Source organism: Lampetra planeri, unplaced genomic scaffold, assembly GCF_965212315.1.
Source record: "Lampetra planeri unplaced genomic scaffold, kcLamPlan1.2.h2 scaffold_2186, whole genome shotgun sequence".
Classification (NCBI taxonomy): domain Eukaryota; kingdom Metazoa; phylum Chordata; class Hyperoartia; order Petromyzontiformes; family Petromyzontidae; genus Lampetra; species Lampetra planeri.
The window spans coordinates 1-16,801 of record NW_027614954.1 but is presented as its reverse complement, the minus strand read 5'-3'; the positions used below and the strand labels follow the sequence as shown (position 1 = coordinate 16,801).

General features: G+C 57.4%; 2 protein-coding genes across 3 annotated transcripts; one reads left to right on the top strand and one right to left on the bottom strand.

Annotated features, from left to right (window-relative positions):
* Positions 1 to 5,285: 5,285 nt before the first annotated feature.
* On the top strand, positions 5,286 to 6,686 carry LOC144740468 (muscarinic acetylcholine receptor M4-like). The gene has a single exon (XM_078623316.1). It carries the CDS (start codon positions 5,286 to 5,288, stop codon positions 6,684 to 6,686), a length of 1,401 nt encoding a protein of 466 aa, XP_078479442.1.
* Positions 6,687 to 7,491: 805 nt separating this feature from the next.
* Positions 7,492 to 16,760, bottom strand: LOC144740469 (diacylglycerol kinase iota-like). 2 transcript variants are annotated; one of them, XM_078623317.1, is made up of 10 exons: positions 16,374 to 16,760; positions 15,799 to 15,929; positions 15,589 to 15,702; positions 15,039 to 15,158; positions 14,891 to 14,916; positions 13,887 to 13,924; positions 11,187 to 11,307; positions 10,352 to 10,388; positions 10,071 to 10,206; positions 7,492 to 8,553 (listed from the first exon to the last, which is right to left on the bottom strand). In XM_078623317.1, exons 1-10 carry the CDS (start codon positions 16,377 to 16,379, stop codon positions 8,437 to 8,439), a joined length of 846 nt encoding a protein of 281 aa, XP_078479443.1. In that variant the 5' UTR covers positions 16,380 to 16,760; the 3' UTR covers positions 7,492 to 8,436. The 2 variants fall into 2 exon arrangements, with proteins under 2 accessions (XP_078479443.1, XP_078479444.1); XM_078623318.1 differs by having other exon boundaries at positions 10,071 to 10,170; positions 16,374 to 16,758.
* Between the last annotated feature and the right edge of the window lie 41 nt (positions 16,761 to 16,801).

Genomic DNA, 16,801 nt, shown 5'->3' with positions numbered 1-16,801 from the left:
TGTGGTGAATGTTGTGACCTGCAGTGTGATGGAGTGTTGTGATCTACAGGTGTGTGTGAATGTTGTGATCTGCAGTGTGATGAGTGTTGTGACCTGCAGTGTGATGAGTGTTGGGACCTGCAGTGTGATGAGTGTTGTGATCTGCAAGTGTGTGAATGTTGTGATCTGCAGTGTGGTGAGTGTCTGTGATCTGCAGTGTGGTGAGTGTTGTGACCTGCAGTGTGATGAGTGTTGTGACTGCAGTGTGATGAGTGTTGTGATCTGCAGTGTGATGAGTGTTGTGATCTGCAGTGTGGATGAGTGTTGTGATCTGCAGTGTGATGAGTGTTGTGATCTGCAGTGTGGTGAGTGTTGTGATCTGCAGTGTGATGAGTGTTGTGATCTGCAGTGTGGTGAGTGTTGTGATCTGCAGTGTGGTGAGTGTTGTGATCTGCAGTGTGATGAGTGTTGTGATCTGCAGTGTGGTGAGTGTTGTGATCTGCAGTGTGGGTGAGTGTTGTGATCTGCAGTGTGGTGAGTGTTGTGATCTGCAGTGTGATGAGTGTTGTGATCTGCAGTGTGGAGTGTTGTGATCTGCAGTGTGGTGAGTGTTGTGATCTGACAGTGTGATGAGTGTTGTGATCTGCAGTGTGGTGAGTGTTGTGATCTGCAGTGTGGTGAGTGTTGTGATCTGCAGTGTGATGAGTGTTGTGATCTGCAGTGTGATGAGTGTTGTGATCTACAGTGTGGTGAGTGTTGTGATCTGCAGTGTGGTGAGTGTTGTGATCTGCAGTGTGGTGAGTGTTGTGATCTGCAGTGTGATGAGTGTTGTGATCTGCAGTGTGATGAGTGTTGTGATCTGCAGGTTTGGATTGAGTGTTGTGATCTGCAGTTTGATGAGTGTTGTGATCTGCAGTGTGATGAGTGTTGTGATCTGCAGTGTGATGAGTGTTGTGATCTGCAGTTTGATGAGTGTTGTGATCTGCAGTGTGGTGAGTGTTGTGATCTGCAGTGTGATGAGTGTTGTGATCTGCAGTGTGATGAGTGTTGTGATCTGCAGTGTGATGAGTGTTTGTGATCTGCAGTTTGATGAGTGTTGTGATCTGCAGTGTGATGAGTGTTGTGATCTGCAGTGTGATGAGTGTTGTGATCTGCAGTTTGATGAGTGTTGTGATCTGCAGTGTGGTGAGTGTTGTGACCTGCAGTGTGATGAGTGTTGTGATCTGCAATATGTTGAATGCTGTGATCTGCAGTGTGGTAGTTGAACAGTGTGGATGAGACAGGACGGTCTCAAGTCTTGGCGTCCACGATAGTGAAACGCCTGTCACAGCTATGGCAGTCAACAGAGCATATGCAGAGACACTTTCATCCCTCCAAAATATCCCTAACTCGCCGTCACTTACACAGCAATTTAACATTTATTTGAATCCCTTTAGAATAACTTAAATCCCTTGTTTATTATTAAGTCACCTCATCATTAAAAACTCATAACATGCACTCTCACACAATCACTTAGCGGCCTTAGCCCCTTTAGGTGCAGTATAATTCCACTTTTCATCACATCTCAGAGCATCATTCACATCCAGCTAAGTCACTGTGGACGAGCCGCGTGCGTATCGGCTACAGATGTCACCCACCTTGAGTGCGAAGAATTTTAAAAACTTGTCCAAATCCTTTTTGTCTTGAAGGTTCAACTCCTTCGGTGAATCCATGATGTCGAGCATAAGTCGGCGCCTAAAACAGCAAATCAAAGGCAGCGACATCACTTGCCCCGCGCACAAGACGGCGCCGCACGTCCATGCGGCTCGGCCCCGCTGCGCGCTCCCTCCCCCGCAGGCCTCTCAGGCAACAGCGAGGCTTCTCGACCAGCACAGGCCGTCGGCCTCGCTCCCCTCAAAGCGGGTACATAACGCAGATTAAGACAAATCGATTCTTAGTTTGCCACTTGAGTAACACGAGTCGATGGGATACAACGGGAACAGAACACAACGGACCAGATCCTCCTTCATAACATCGCACGTTGTCCACACAAATCGGACCCAAAGCTCAACCCGAATCCCATGTCCCACACTCCCCAGATAGCACTCCTTGCAGCCTAACCCCACACTCCCCAGCTCTCACTCACCAGGTCCCATACTCATCATGCCCCACTCTCTACAGATCCAACTCTCACCAGAGGACACTCCAGACCACATGCTCCGTTCACCGGACCCGACACTCACCAATCACACTCTACAGATCAGCTCTCACACTCACCAGATCCCACACACACGCAGACCGCCCTCCACGTCCTCCACAGGAGTCACAACAAATGCGTCTACTACACGTCTCCTTGGTGAGAGCTGCATTCCCAGCTGCTCCTCACAGGACCAAGGATCTCCAGAGGACCCTGGTCCCCGGGCCAGGCCCCACAGGCTTTGGGGGGCAGCGCCGTGGGGAACCTCTGCTGCCCTCGTCGGGGGTTCATCTCGTCTCACCAGGAGGAGGAGGACGAGGAGGAGACGGGGTCACAGGCGACGGCTCTCGCGGGAAGAGGCCTCAATCCTCTCGGCGGGGCCGCGCCATGGCGCCACGCAGCGCGTTGTTTACGTCGCAGGGGGGAGGGGCGGGGGGGAGGAGGGGGAGGGGCGGGGGGAGGGGCGACCTCGCGCCCCTTCCGGGCCCTGTTGGTGGCCGCGCTCGGCGCCTCGACGGCGCCCTCTGGCGGCCGCCTCGCGTGGCGCTGGAAGTTCCCGTGGCGCGTCACCCAAGAGGCTCATGTGGCTGGAGATGTCGGAGACGGTCTTGCTAATGTCTCGCCATCCATGTATCGAGCCGTTCAACTTAGATAATCCCTTGAGATGGAACACCACCGCGTGTGCAAGGGCGTCCGCGGAGTGGATTGACACGGGCACAGCAAGCTGCCGGTGTCTGGTTAATGTGATGCGTGAGGATCATGTGGTGCTGGGGGTTCACATTTGACACTGGTTGTCTTATGGATACACTCATACCTGCCCTGAGAATGTGCAATCTCCACCACTGGCTCAAGGCTGTATAAACATGTGCACTGTTTTACATTCATCCGTTTTTTTGCCTGGTTTTTATTTGGTTGTTTTTGTTCTGATTTTCTTGACGTCATATATATTGTGCAATATATAACCTCATTCTGTGGGTCTTTCGGTAAAGTCGCGTAGATAGGCTCAAAGAAAATTACCAAAAAATAACAAAAAACTACGACGTTTCGATCACAACACAAGCGATCGTCATCAGGAGGGAAAAAGAGGGGGAACGCTGCTGAGGCAGACTGTTTTAAACCTTTAAAACAGTCTGCCTCAGCAGCTTTCCAGCAGCTTTTCCAGACTGTTTTAAACCTTTAAAACATACTGTTTTAAACCTGACTGTTTTAAACCTGACTGTTTTAAACGTGACTGTTTTAACCCTTTAAAACAGTCTGGAAAGCTGCTGAGGCAGACTGTTTTAAAGGTTTAAAACAGCCTGCCTCAGCAGCTTTCCCCCTCTTTTTTCCTCCTGGTGACGATCGCTTGTGTGGTGATCGAAACGTCGCGGTTTTTTGTTATTTTTTGGTAATTTTCTTCGAACATATCTACGTGACTTTACCGAAAGACCCACAGAATATTAATTCCTGCAGTCACGAAAGCTTGAAGTCAATATATAACCTTATTTTCTTTGACCGTTTTGGTGACCCTGGCCACTGTTGCAAATAAAACGCGTCTTGTGTTCTCACCTGGTTCAACAAAATACGCTTGAAACTTGCGGTGTTTTGAGTTTACGTGGTGTGTGGGGTTCATGAGGTGTGTTGATGTTCATGTGATATGAGAGGTTCACCTGGTGTATGGGGTTATTGTGGCGTGAGAGGTTCACGTGATGTGTGTGGTTCACGCGGTGTGGTGAGGTCCATGTGGTGTGAGAGGTTCACGTGGCGTGCATGGATGAACCGTGAACCCGCGTCAGTGTGGAGCGCCCTCATCTTTGATCCTCTGCCACTTCTCCCGCTCGGAATCCCGAGCCAAATGCCGCGGCTGCGCTGCAGCCCAAAGGGGCAAAGCTCAGCCACGTGACGCTTTGTGTCCTGCGGATTAATCGGTGATCTCACACGCGCCCCGTGCCGTCCTCCACTCTCAAACCTCGTGGAGTTCTCACAAGAGCAAATGCAGCTCGCTCAGTCTGACGAGGGACACGTGAAGGAGACACGCATCACCGGTATTCTGAAGATAGTTTAATAACTTTCAAACAGGTAAAGATTTGCGCCACACCACTCCTGGCGATAGGGTATCCGCTCGACTGATCTCTGGAGGATATCGACATGGACATCCTCGCTAACGAAATGTTTCATCTCAAGGGATTTTGCAGGTGAAATATTATAGTAAAGTGCCTGTTACAGGAAACAACTGTTCTGGTTTGGAAAGTTGGAAAATGACCAACGCCTTTAAATTTCAACAGGGGAACATCGACTCGAATAAGCCGAATAATGTCTCACCCTCCTCGATGGAAACCAGTGACCCGATCTTCACGGCGTCAAGGTGACTCCGTTGCTCCGGGTGGCGCGGGACCCGATTCTCCAGCTACAACATTCCCGAGTGTTGCCACCGAGAGCTAGGCAGGCTGTGCGAGGGCCGTGTTATGCAAGCAGTTGCATAATTGGCTAAACCCCAAATATCTAAGTTTCTCACTATTGCAATGAGGCCCAAAGTCCGCACCATGAAAAGCATAAACCAGCCACGCGCCCGCCACACTGCGCCCACGCGCAGTTTTCCCGCACTCGGCAGCAGCCCGACAGAGCCCTGCCATCACCGGATCACCCAGAAGGCGCGCCGCGGTCTGGAAATCTCCGAAGCCAAGTGGGCTCGAGTGTGGTTCGTTCTTAGGCCAGCGACTGCCTGCGGATAGCACGTGTTGTAAGATTTGGCTACGAGGCGGCAAGATATTTCAGGAGAGACATAGATTATTGAGTGTATATGTGCGGATTTCCGTGTTACCCTCCTCATATTTGCGTCGGGGTTCTTCGGTTGTCCTCCGATTTCCTCGCACGCGAAGCGGACCTCTTTTTAATGGAATTAGCCAACAACTTAATGCAGTAGGACCCTGCTGAAAGGAGTCTTGATAACCAGTGAGGCTTTTCCGGACAGCTAACCAGATTAAACGTAAGATTATAGTTATCATCATAATCAGCAGCAGCAGAAGCAGCGCTGCTCTGCCGACGCCCTCTGCCCGCGCCTGTACCCACTGGCTGGTTGAGAGGGGACTCCAATGCGCGCCTGCACCACTCGCTGCGCCGCGCGTGCGCGGGAGTGAGTGGCCATTCTGGGATGGAGACCGTGTCCCTACCGCCTCTGCTCACGGAGAACGCGACCTTCTCGGCCGCTCCACGCTCGGCGCTCATCTTCGTGGGCACGGGCGCGCTCAGTCTGCTCACGGTGCTGGGAAACGCGCTCGTCATCATCTCCATCTGCGTCAACCGCCGGCTGCAGACGGTCAACAGCTACTTCATCTTCAGCCTGGCGTGCGCAGATCTCATCATCGGCGCCTTTTCCATGAACGTGTACGCGGTGTACGTGTGGCGGGGCGCGTGGCCGCTGGGCGCTGCGCTGTGCGACCTGTGGCTCTCGATCGACTACGTGGCGAGCAACGCGTCCGTCATGAACCTGCTCATCATCAGCTGCGACCGCTTCCTGTGCGTGTCGCGGCCGCACACCTACCCGGCTCGCCGCACGGCCCGCGCCGCCGCAATCGCGATCGCGGCCGCCTGGCTGCTATCCCTGCTGCTGTGGGCCCCGGCCATCGTGCTCTGGCAGTTCGTCGAGGGCGTGCGCACCGTGCCCGAAGACGCCTGCTACATCCAATTCTTCTCCAACCCCGCGGCCACTTTGGGCACAGCCATCGCCGCCTTCTACCTGCCCGTAGCCGTCATGTGCATCCTCTATCTCTACATCGTGCGCGCCAGCAGGTGCCGTGTGCAGCCGGGCGAGCGGCCTCAGCAGCGGCCGCAGGGCCCAGTGAGACTCATGGCCTCGGCCAAGGTGCTGTTCCAATGGCCTGGAGGTGGCCGCTCTCGCAGCGCTGAGAGCGCCGCGAGTGAACGCGACGCGGAGGGAGCAGCGCCGAGCGCGCGGCTGGAGCTACGAGCGGCTGGGCACGACGGCGCCGCACAGATGGATTGCAGATCTCGTCAGGGAAGTTCCCTCCGCGAACTCAGCCCAGGTTCCGGAGACGAAGACGTCGACGGCGGGAGCAGCCCGGGAGCGGCGCCTCGCGTCCCCCCCGCGCGGTGCCGCCGCGCGCGCCGCCGTCGTTTGTCGAGCGAGATCGGAGAGGCGAGCGGAGAGGCGGCGAGTGGCGGCCCGCGGCTCCGAGTGGGTGGGGGAGGCGGTGCAGGCGCCGCGCGGCGGAGTGGGAGCTTTGGCGGCGCCCGGGCGCGGCGCGAGAGGAAGCTGACCCGCACCGTGGCCGCCGTGCTGCTCGCGTTCATCGTCACGTGGACGCCCTACAACGTGATGGTGCTGCTCGCCGTGTTCTGTACGGACTGCGTGCCCCACGCCGCCTGGGAGCTGGGCTACTGGCTCTGCTACGTCAACAGCGCCGTGAACCCCGCGTGCTACGCGCTCTGCATCCGCGAGTTCAAGCGCACGTCCCTGCAGCTGATGCGCTGCCGCTGCGGGAGCCGAGCGCAAGCCCGGCGCCTCGCGACCGGGATAGCGCGGGGCAGGTGAAGCGAGGTGAGGGGGGCAGTGACGCAAGATGTGGGGGGGGGGGGCAAGTGGAGAGAGATGTAGGGGACAGTGACACAAGATGTGGGGGGCAAGTGGAGAGAGATGTAGGGGACAGTGACACAAGATCTGGCGGACAGGTGAAGCGAGATGGCCCCTCTGAATTGAGGAAGCAACACAAACCAACATCGCGAGGGGCCTCAGGGTCACGATAATTTCTCGTCTTCTGTAAGTTTCTAATCGAGAGCAGATCCATGACTCAAACTCCTTCCTCTCCTCGCCCAATCCCACTCCCCCACTTAGACCCGCAACACCGCAACAGATGCGCCATGTACTCGAGTTCCTAGCTGGGCAGTGGTGGTGGCTATGCACGTGGCGGCCTGTAATCCCGCATTGTGGAGGTACAAGTGAGGTTGGTGGAGCACACACGTTGCAAAACTCCCTTCCCGTGGGTGTAGAGGAGGTGGACCCGCCAACATGTGGACTTCACCTGTTCCATTTGTACAGGACAGTTTCTTTCTCGCACGTGTGGGGTTTCTCCGAGTGCTCCAGTTTTCTCCCACAAGTAAACACTCATTAATTGGTTGGTAACACCTTCATATATAGAGGACCGCAGACCGTCTGTCCGTGGTTCATCCGCGTCCCTCCGAGTTATCCTCTCTACGAGAGCGAGCGAAATATGTGCGGCGGTGACGCAGTGTTACAAGGCGACATTGTTATTGCTACTACTGATGATAGAGTCGTGCTGAAGGTGGCTTTGCGTCGGTGTTCTTGAGGCTGGAGTCAGGACACGCGGGCGGCGAGCGCGGCGGAGCTGTAAACACGGCGTCGCTTTATTAGAAACGCGCGGCGCGCGGCCACGGACGCGCGCCGCCCACCGTAGAAACGCACTCCACGCGACGCCAGCCTCCATCATCACCGGCCAGAAATATATAAAATGTCGAGTTTAAAATCTCAAGAAGATGTTTCACACGCACAATATGCAAAACGAGCACGACCATCATTCCCTCGGTATGTACACACACGCGGCACTGGGGGGGGGGGGGTCACGCAAGGTCACGGAGTCATGCAGTCACGGCACGTGGCGCGGTGCGCCAGGAAGCACGGGGGAGGTGAGCGCTGTTGGCGGTAAGAGTCGGGGGTGGTGGGAGGGAGGGAGGGGGGGACAGGGTGAGGCAACGAGAGCGCCACCAGGCTGGTCACCTGGACGCACTCAGTAGAGATCATCGTCGTTTCATGGTCAGACCCAGGAGGGATCGAGATCGGGGTTCACGAATGTACAAGACACGGCGACACGGCCGGGGGAGGGGAGGGGCGGGGGGAGTCAGGGAGAAGAAGCGGCGGGGATGATAAATCAACGTGAGATGAGCGGGCGGGCGGGAGTTTCACTGCCGCGGCGACTGCAGAAGAAGTAATCTCAGCTCCACGGAAGAACTCGCCCGCGGGGCTCGGCGCGGGACCCAACACCGGGCAAGTCCAGCGAGCAGCAGCGCGGGGCCACCGTGCTGAGCGGGTGGCACTGGTGAAATCGGTGGCGTCACTGTTGGAGCTGGGTTATTGCTTGTGGAGTTTGTGGAACTGGTGGAGCTGGTGCTATCATTGCTGGTGGCGCTCACGATGGTGACGGTTGCGCTAATGTCGGCTGCTGGGGCCGCGAGGTGATGACGGAAAGTTTGGTGGTCAAGGTGATAGTCAAAGTGGCGGTGATAGTGGTGGCGGTGATTGTGGCGTTGGTGATGGTGGACGGTGGTCCTCACACGGCCGTCTCCTGGTCGTCGCGCGTGATCATCTGCTGGTGCTGCCGATTTTCGAGGAAGGCGGCGAGCTCCAGCTCCCCGGCTTCACGCGCCACATCTCCCGCCAGGTCCCCCTGCAGCGGCACCGGCACGAGTGCCAGCAAATTCAAGCGATTGGTCGGCGAACCCAAATCCTTCTTTGTATTGTGCAACCATAATCTCCTGCGACTTCTTCGTCTAAATGCCCACGCGATGTAAATTCGGGCGACAAATCGCAGAGCAGATGAATGCATCCAAGCTGAGTCTGTCTGTACTCTACAACCAGATACCACCAGATGACAGCAGAGTCGAGCACTACTGTGAGCAAGCGGTGGTTGGAGAGACGACCACATGGGCGATTCAGTTGCAAGACGGCCGAGTTGCAAGCAACTACCAGCGGCTGCAGCCTCACAAGGTCACGCATCCTGCTCAGGGTCAGTGCTTACACAAAGCCAACTCTGAATGTGTCCGAACTTATTTGATATATGAAGCTGAGCAGAGTTCGACCCAGTTAATACTTGAAGAATAAAACAGGGGGTGCTAAGATGTTCAAACACCAAATATCTTGATCAAGTTCTCATTGACCACACGGACTTGCGGTGAACATGCAGAGAAAACATGCTCTGATCAAATATGCATTGTCTTTGAGACGGATTGACCTACGCCAGAGGCAGCTTTCCTCATGGCCTAATTGCACCAATGTTAGACCAGAAAACACCAAAAGGCGACCAGTGCATGCTTACCGCAAGCACGTGTGCTTAATGCAGACTTGTGTCCTTGCGAAAGGGATTTATTTGGTGTTTGAACACATTGACACCTGTTGTATTGCCAGAGAGGGTAAACGCTACTCTTATTTTTCATACTTTGATACTGCCAAAAAAGGTCCCATGGTTAATACTTGGATGGGAGACTGCGTCGGGACGCCAGGTCAGGTGTTGTCGGCTTGGACTGTGTCAGCAATGTGTTGGATCTATCTGTGAGGAGGTTTAGTGTAACCCCCTCGCGTGGGCGGGATATCTCCGAGTTCTTCTCACGTGAAGAGTACTCAGACTCGATACGGTTTCCCTAGGAAAAGGAGATAATAAATACATGATAATTTCTGCTGAGGATGCCGATGATGAATAGGGATGGAATGATTCACCCTCTCTTCCTTGGTGATTCGTCGTTGCAGTCGGGATGACATTCTGCTGCAATAATCGATCATTTAATTTCCCATCGTGGTGGATGAATAGCATCTGTAGCGGCTGCAGGGGTCACGTGACAATTAAATGAACAGCATCGACACCCGACAAGACCACCGATTCGCCCACTAGATCCCACGCACAGACCGCGAGCATAAGAATCGGTTAACCTATGCATCACTCTATGATTAACGATGATGTGCCGTTTCTGTTTCCATTGGGCTACCTCAGTGTTGAATTGGCGATGAACATGGAGAGAGCTCCCAGAGGCACACCGTCCCAGGAGAAGGGGAATGCTGGGGGTGGGGAGAGAGGGAGGGGGTATGTCGGGGTGGGGAGAGAGGGATGGGGAATGCTGGGGGTGGGGAGGGAGGGGGTATGTTGGGGGGGTGAGCAGAGTGGGTATGTCGGGGTGGGGTACTGGATTGAACCTTGGAGTTGGTTTTGAGCAGCGAGGCTCCGGCCTCTACCAGGAAGTAACAGACGGTGCGGTGCCCCCCAGCAGCGGCACCGTGCAGAGCGGTGTTCCCTCTGCGCGACACATCGTCATCTTCATCATCGTCATCACTGGAAACTCATCACGCCATCACGCATCACAACATTGAAGTACATCATAGCAACATTACGCATCACAGCATCAGCACATCAAATGAGACCATAACACCATTGCAATATCACAACATTACGCGTGCGTGTGTCTGTGTATACGCACGTGTCAGCCTCCGCTTCATCCAATAGCTCTAGGGGCCCTGTTGGAAATACAGCAGCGCATCAAAAACAGCACGCCCCAATTTCACCGCATCACGCAGACTCCCACCATACCACCACAGCACGAACGCTGCGAGCACACCATGATCCTCCCACCACACGACTATACCACACCACCACACACACACACCATCACACGACTATACCACACCACCACCCCACACACACACCACCACCACCCCACACACACTATCACCACACGACTATACCACACCACCACCCCACACACACACCACCACCACCCCACACACACACTACCACCACACGACTATACCACACCACCACCCCACACACACACCACCACCACCCCACACACACTACTGCCACCCCACACACACACTACCACCACCCCACACACACATACTACCACCACACTCCCGTCACACCCTTCAATGTAATTCTCAGCGTGCATCTCTCCGTGCTTCTCTGCACACTTCAGTTGTTGGACATTTCCGGTAAATTGTCGCGTCTCTGAACCACGTGGCACCTACGGATTAAACACCGTCACCTCAAGGCTCACCGCTACTTCATTTTTCATTACCATGTTCAGCTTTCCAAAAGCAGTCAACAATGCTGACTGTCCCATGAAGAGACTCACTCCCCACCAAAGGAATGAGGAATTTCCCGAACTGCCTAAGGGAATTGAACAGAAGATGATCACCTCCTCAATGTTCATTTGAGTGGCGGAAATAACTTTGGCCTTTGTTAGATTTTTCCAAAAGCCGTGCTCAGCACGAGCAAAGCAAAACACGGCCACGGTGACCCTTGGCAGAACGGACCGGTCTCAAGGATGTGCTTGACGAGGTCGCGGTGGCCCCCAGCGGCCGCGTGGTGGAGCGCGCTGCGCCCCTCCGAGTCACGGGCCAGGAGGTCGGCCCCCCGCGAGTGGGCATCGATCAGCTGGCGGGACGCACGGGAGGAGAAGGAGGAGGAGACAGCGGGTAGTCTTTGGGCCATTGGCTGAAAACATGTCTAATCGGTACCACGCGGGGTTGCAAATGCTATAAATTATCTTCTCGAAGAATATTATCTCTGGATCACAAAAATGTGAAATAGAAATGTTACGGCGGTAGCTTTAATAAACGAAATTGTTTATAGAAGCGTACCAACATGTGTCATGATAGAGATTATGGTTTTTGAAGGGAAAACAGCCGAATGCGATTGGAAACAAAAAAGAGACGACAGTGTCGCTCAGCCTCCTGCCCACGGCGGACACCGCCCAGCCCACTCCCTTGACCGCTCTGCCAATCTGCGCTGCCTGGTCAAGGACTTAGGCCGCTACGCCGCCCGCACGCTCTGCAACTTACTTCCCAGGGAACTCCGCTTATTCCCCCTCTCCGCTTTCTCTCCTCAACACGTTCCTCCACTACGCCATGCTTTCACGAGTAGGTGAGTGTGCGGGTAAGTAAGTGGGTGCGTGAATGAGTAAGTGGGTGAATGGGTGAATGAGTAAGTGGGTGAATGGGTGAGTGAGCAAGTGGGTGGGTGGGCGAGCGAGCAAGTGGGTGGGTGGGTGAGTGCGTGAGAGAGGGGAGGTGAGCAGGTAGGCGAGTGATTGGGTGGGCGAGTGGGTACGTCGAGTGTGCTGTCGAGTGGGAGAGTCGCTCCTTTTCGCTCGCTCCCTTGCTAACTCCCTTCCGTTCCCTCCCGTTCCCTCCCCGGGTGCATCACGCGTGCAAGTCGTCATCATCGTTATTGTTGGGGTCTCCGAGTCTTGGGCTCTTCCTCAAATTTATGACCGTGCCCCACCCACTGCGCGCCCCATTCGCGTGGCGCAGGGCTGCGAGGGGGTGTGGTGTGCGGGGTGCTGTGGGGGGCGGTGGGGTGCGGGGTTCAGGGTGCGGTGTGCGGTGTGCGGAGTGCGGAGAGCGGTGGGGTGCGGTAGGGTGCAGGGTGCGGGGTTCGGGGTGCGGTGTGCGGGATGCGGGGTGCGATGGGGTGCGGTGGGGTCCGGGGCGCGGGATTTGGGGTGCGGTGTGCGGGGTGCGGGATGCGGTGGGGTGCGGGGTTCGGGGTGCGGGGTTCGGGGTGCGGTGTGCGGGGTGCGGTGTGCGGGGTGCGGTGTGCGGGGTGCGGTGTGCGGGGTGCGGTGTGCGGGGTGCGGGGTGCGGTGTGCGGTGTGCGGGGTGCGGGGTGCGGTGTGCGGGGTGCGGTGTGCGGGGTGCGGGGTGCGGGGTGCGATGTGCGGGGTGCGGTGTGCGGGGTGCGGTGTGCGGGGTGCGGTGTGCGGGGTGCGGTGTGCGGGTGCGGTGTGCGGGGTGCGGTGTGCGGGGTGCGGGGTGCGGTGTGCGGTGTGCGGGGTGCGGGGTGCGGTGTGCGGGGTGCGGTGTGCGGGGTGCGGTGTGCGGGGTGCGGTGTGCGGTGTGCGGGGTGCGGTGTGCGGGGTGCGGTGTGCGGGGTGCGGTGTGCGGTGTGCGGGGTGCGGTGTGCGGGGTGCGGTGTGCGGGGTGCGGGGTGCGGTGTGCAGGGTGCGGGGTGCGGTGTGCGGGGTGCGGTGTGCGGGGTGCGGTGTGCGGGGTGCGGGGTGCGGTGTGCGGTGTGCGGTGTGCGGGGTGCGGTGTGCGGGGTGCGGTGTGCGGTGTGCGGGGTTGCGGGGTGCGGTGTGCGGGGTGCGGGGTTGCGGGGTGCGATGTGCGGGTGCGGGGTGCGGTGTGCGGGGTGCGGTGTGCGGTGTGCGGGGTGCGGTGTGCGGGGTGCGGTGTGCGGTGTGCGGGGTGCGGTGTGCGGTGTGCGGTGTGCGGTGTGCGGGTGCGGGGTGCGGTGTGCGGTGTGCGGGGTGCGGTGTGCGGGGTGCGGGGTGCGGGGTGCGGTGTGCGGGGTGCGGTGTGCGGGGGGCGGTGTGCGGGGTGCGGTGTGCGGGGTGCGGTGTGCGGGGTGCGGTGTGCGGGGTGCGTTGTGCGGGGTGCGGTGTGCGGGGTGCGGTGTGCGGGGTGCGGTTTGCGGGGTGCGGTGTGCGGGGTGCGGTGTGCGGTGTGCGGGGTGCGGTGTGCGGGGTGCGGTGTGCGGGGTGCGGTGTGTGGGGTGCGGGGTGCGGTGTGCGGGTGCGGGGTGCGGTGTGCGGGGTGCGGTGTGCGGTGTGCGGGGTGCGGTGTGCGGGGTGCGGTGTGCGGGGTGCGGTGTGCGGTGTGCGGGGTGCGGGGTGCGGTGTGCGGTGTGCGGTGTGCGGGGTGCGGTGTGCGGGGTGCGGTGTGCGGGGTGCGGTGTGCGGTGTGCGGGGTGCGGTGTGCGGGGTGCGGTGTGCGGGGTGCGGTGTGCGGGGTGCGGGGTGCGGTGTGCGGGGTGCGGTGTGCGGGGTGCGGTGTGCGGGTGCAATGTGCGGGGTGCGGTGTGCGGGGTGCGGTGTGCGGGGTGCGGGGTGCGGTGTGCGGGGTGCGGTGTGCGGGTGCGGTGTGCGGGGTGCGTTGTGCGGGGTGCGGTGTGCGGTGTGCGGGGTGCGGGGTGCGGTGTGCGGGGTGCGGTGACGGCGCCACGGCGCTCACCTTCTCGAGCGACCCCTGCCGTGCGGCGTCCAACAGAGCTGCGGGAGAGGAGGAGAGAGGAGACATTCAGCCCGGAGAGCAAATTCACGCGCCAGGGAAACTTATCCCAGCAACGTGACAAAGGGACAGACGGCAATGAAACAGACAAGTGGAGTCCGTCTTCTTGGTTCTTTCGGTAAAGTCACGTAGAAGGGAAATAATAAAATAATAAAAATAAAACATCATAAAATAATTATCACGACGTTTCGGCCACAACGCAAGCAGCCGTCCTCAGGTGAAGAACAGGTCTGTCCTCAGGTGAAGAACAGACAGCGTCAGACGCTGTCTTTCCGACAGACCTGTTCTTCACCTGAGGACGGCTGCTTGCGTTGTGGCCGAAACGTCGTGATAATTATTTTATTATTTTTTATTTTTATTATTTTATTATTTCCCTTCTACGTGACTTTACCGAAAGAACCAAGAAGATGAATCCCTGCAGTCACGAAAGCTTTAAATCGAAATTTAAGTGGAGTCCGGTTTCCTCCTTATTACGACTCATCAGTACAGTAGAGTCACCAATGCTCACTGCTGCACAATCTGCCTCTAGTAACCGTGCATGAGGAGTACACAGCTGTGCGTCTCTGTCTCACTGTTGTCCCTGTCAGTCGGTCAAATTTGATCACATTTATTTGATGGTGCCCTAGGACAAGAAGACCACAGTGGAGTTTTTGAAGAACTCCTGCTGCATATTGCGCAGAGTCCGAGTGTTCTGTGCACACACCCCTGTGTGGTTTGACACTCACGGATGCCTGCACCACATCTCTGCTATCGCGAGGTTCCTCCTCGTATCCGCGTGTGTGTTGAGCTTTCTTAACGAAGTTGCCGAGCGCAACTTCTGGCCACACCACCCCCTCGTGTTGTTGACCGGCCTTCAAAGGCGCTACTCACAAACAGCCCTTGCCCCAATAGTCAGTCAAAGCTACACGGGGGATCGTTGTCTTGTGTGTGAGTGAGGGGCGCGTTACCTTTCGTAGCAGTCGACATGGCCAACCTGGCAGAGATGAAAGACGCATTAGTCCCGGGTGTGTGTGATAGCGATGGTGGTGGTGAGTGTGTGTGGTGAGTGTATGTGGTTTGTGGTGAGTGTGTGTGTGTGGTGAGCGGTGGCAGCACCTGGTGAGCGCCTTCATGGGCGCGGGGGGGGCGCTGTGTTGCCGGGACAGTCGGTCCGTCACGCAGCAGCCGTCGCTGGACAGCCTGCGGCGTGCGCCGGGCACGTGGAACCCAACTGCCCTGTGGAGATGCAGGGGGGGGGTGGGGCAATGCCTAGTGCTGGAAATAACAATACATGTTTCCGGTATCCGGCACATCACATCCAGTACATATCCCTCTGACGACCACTACTCCGACAAGTTGCGCGCCAACTACCCCGGGCTACCAGCGGCCCGGAACGCGGCGAGAAATGAAGCCGCGTGCACAGCTACGCGCAGGAGCGCCCCTGCCTCTCCACGGCCTCCTGCCCCAATTAACCAGCCCCTCGCTCTGAACACCAACCCAGGACTAGAGACGCATGGAGATAGATAGAGATAGCGATGAAGGTGAGCGCAGATGCAAATTACCGGAGGTATAGATTGGTGGGGGAGAGATCATGGATATGAATGTTGACAAAAGAGGTGATTGGGATGCGTCGAGACAGACGAGTAGAGTGGCGCTGCGCTGGTACCGGCGCCGCAGGGGGAAGTGCGATCCGCTCGGGGTCGCGGGGAAGAGCAGCGCAGGGCGGCACGGGGGCGCCGCCCTGCGCAGGAGCTCGCTGTCCGACATGGGGCTCGGCACCCTGGCCACGCACGACAGAGGGCACAGAAGAGGGGTGAGGAGGAGGAGGTGAGGCGCGAGGGACGCGAAATGGGAGGCAGCGAGGTGAGGGCTCTACCCGGGAGAGGGCTCCACGAGGTCGGGCATGCCCGGCGCGGCTCCGCTGGACACGGACGCCGGGCGCGGGGTCTCCGGGTCCAGCACGAACAGCTCCTCGGCCGACATGTCCGACAGGAAGTGCAGCTGCTCCTGCAGTCGCGAGGACGCACGCGGAAATCAACACCATCAACATCATCGCCATCATCACCATCATCAACATCATCAGCCATGAGGAATGCAACACACTGCTGGCAATCATCCTCCTCTCTCCAAGATCTGTCCCATCACACTAAACAAAACCACAAATGTTTACACAACTCATCAGTCACACGGCTTTCTGGGAGTGCATCATTTCATCAGCATTGGTTCAACACAAAAACACTCTGGACCGTTTCAACATGTGGTAACTCGTCAGCAGTCAGGCTTGGCTGAACCAAAGCTGAGGAAGTGCCACACGCTGAAGAAGGCGGCGTCTTTCTGCCTGCTCAATAACAAAGCCGTTGTTCGTCCATCCTTTAAAAGTCTGTGACTCGAACTCCGTGTGAGTGTGACGATGGGTGTGAGGTCCACTTACGCAGGACGCACGCGTCGTACCTGCATGCGGTCGATGCGGAAGAATCGATCTGCTGATGTGGCTGTACACACGCACAGGCACACACACACGCACGAACCCCGACACACACAACAACAACCGCCATTCGCCGCTAAGTGGCGGTGACGTCACCACGGCGCTTGTGCCAGGCTATGTGTATGTTAAGGCCACGTGAAGTGTCGAACGCCCGCTGGCACGAGGTCACGGGGCAGACCCAGGTGCCACGGGTCGATTGACTAAGATGACTGGCTGATGCACCACCTGTGCCCCCTACTGTGCCAACTTGCTGTGCTTTAGTCACCCGGCGCTCCGCTCGTTGTTGTGAGCGTCGCTCCTCTGCCCTCCGTTGTTGCTGGAGGGCGACTGCCTCCAACTGCCCAGTAGCATCCTTCACGAGCCTCCTCTATAGAGGCCGATCTTGACACTGCTG

Excerpts from the sequence above, each read along its gene's own strand:
- LOC144740468 (XM_078623316.1), top strand. The coding sequence starts at position 5,286 with ATGGAGACCGTGTCCCTACCGCCTCTGCTCACGGAGAACGCGACCTTC.
- LOC144740469 (XM_078623317.1), bottom strand. Across the intron at positions 10,389-11,186 it reads CAAGCACATCCTTGAGACCG|GGCCCCTAGAGCTATTGGAT; the intron begins GTCCGTTCTGCC and ends TATTTCCAACAG. Across the intron at positions 10,207-10,351 it reads GATGAAGCGGAGGCTGACAC|TGATGACGATGATGAAGATG; the intron begins GTGCGTATACAC and ends ATGAGTTTCCAG.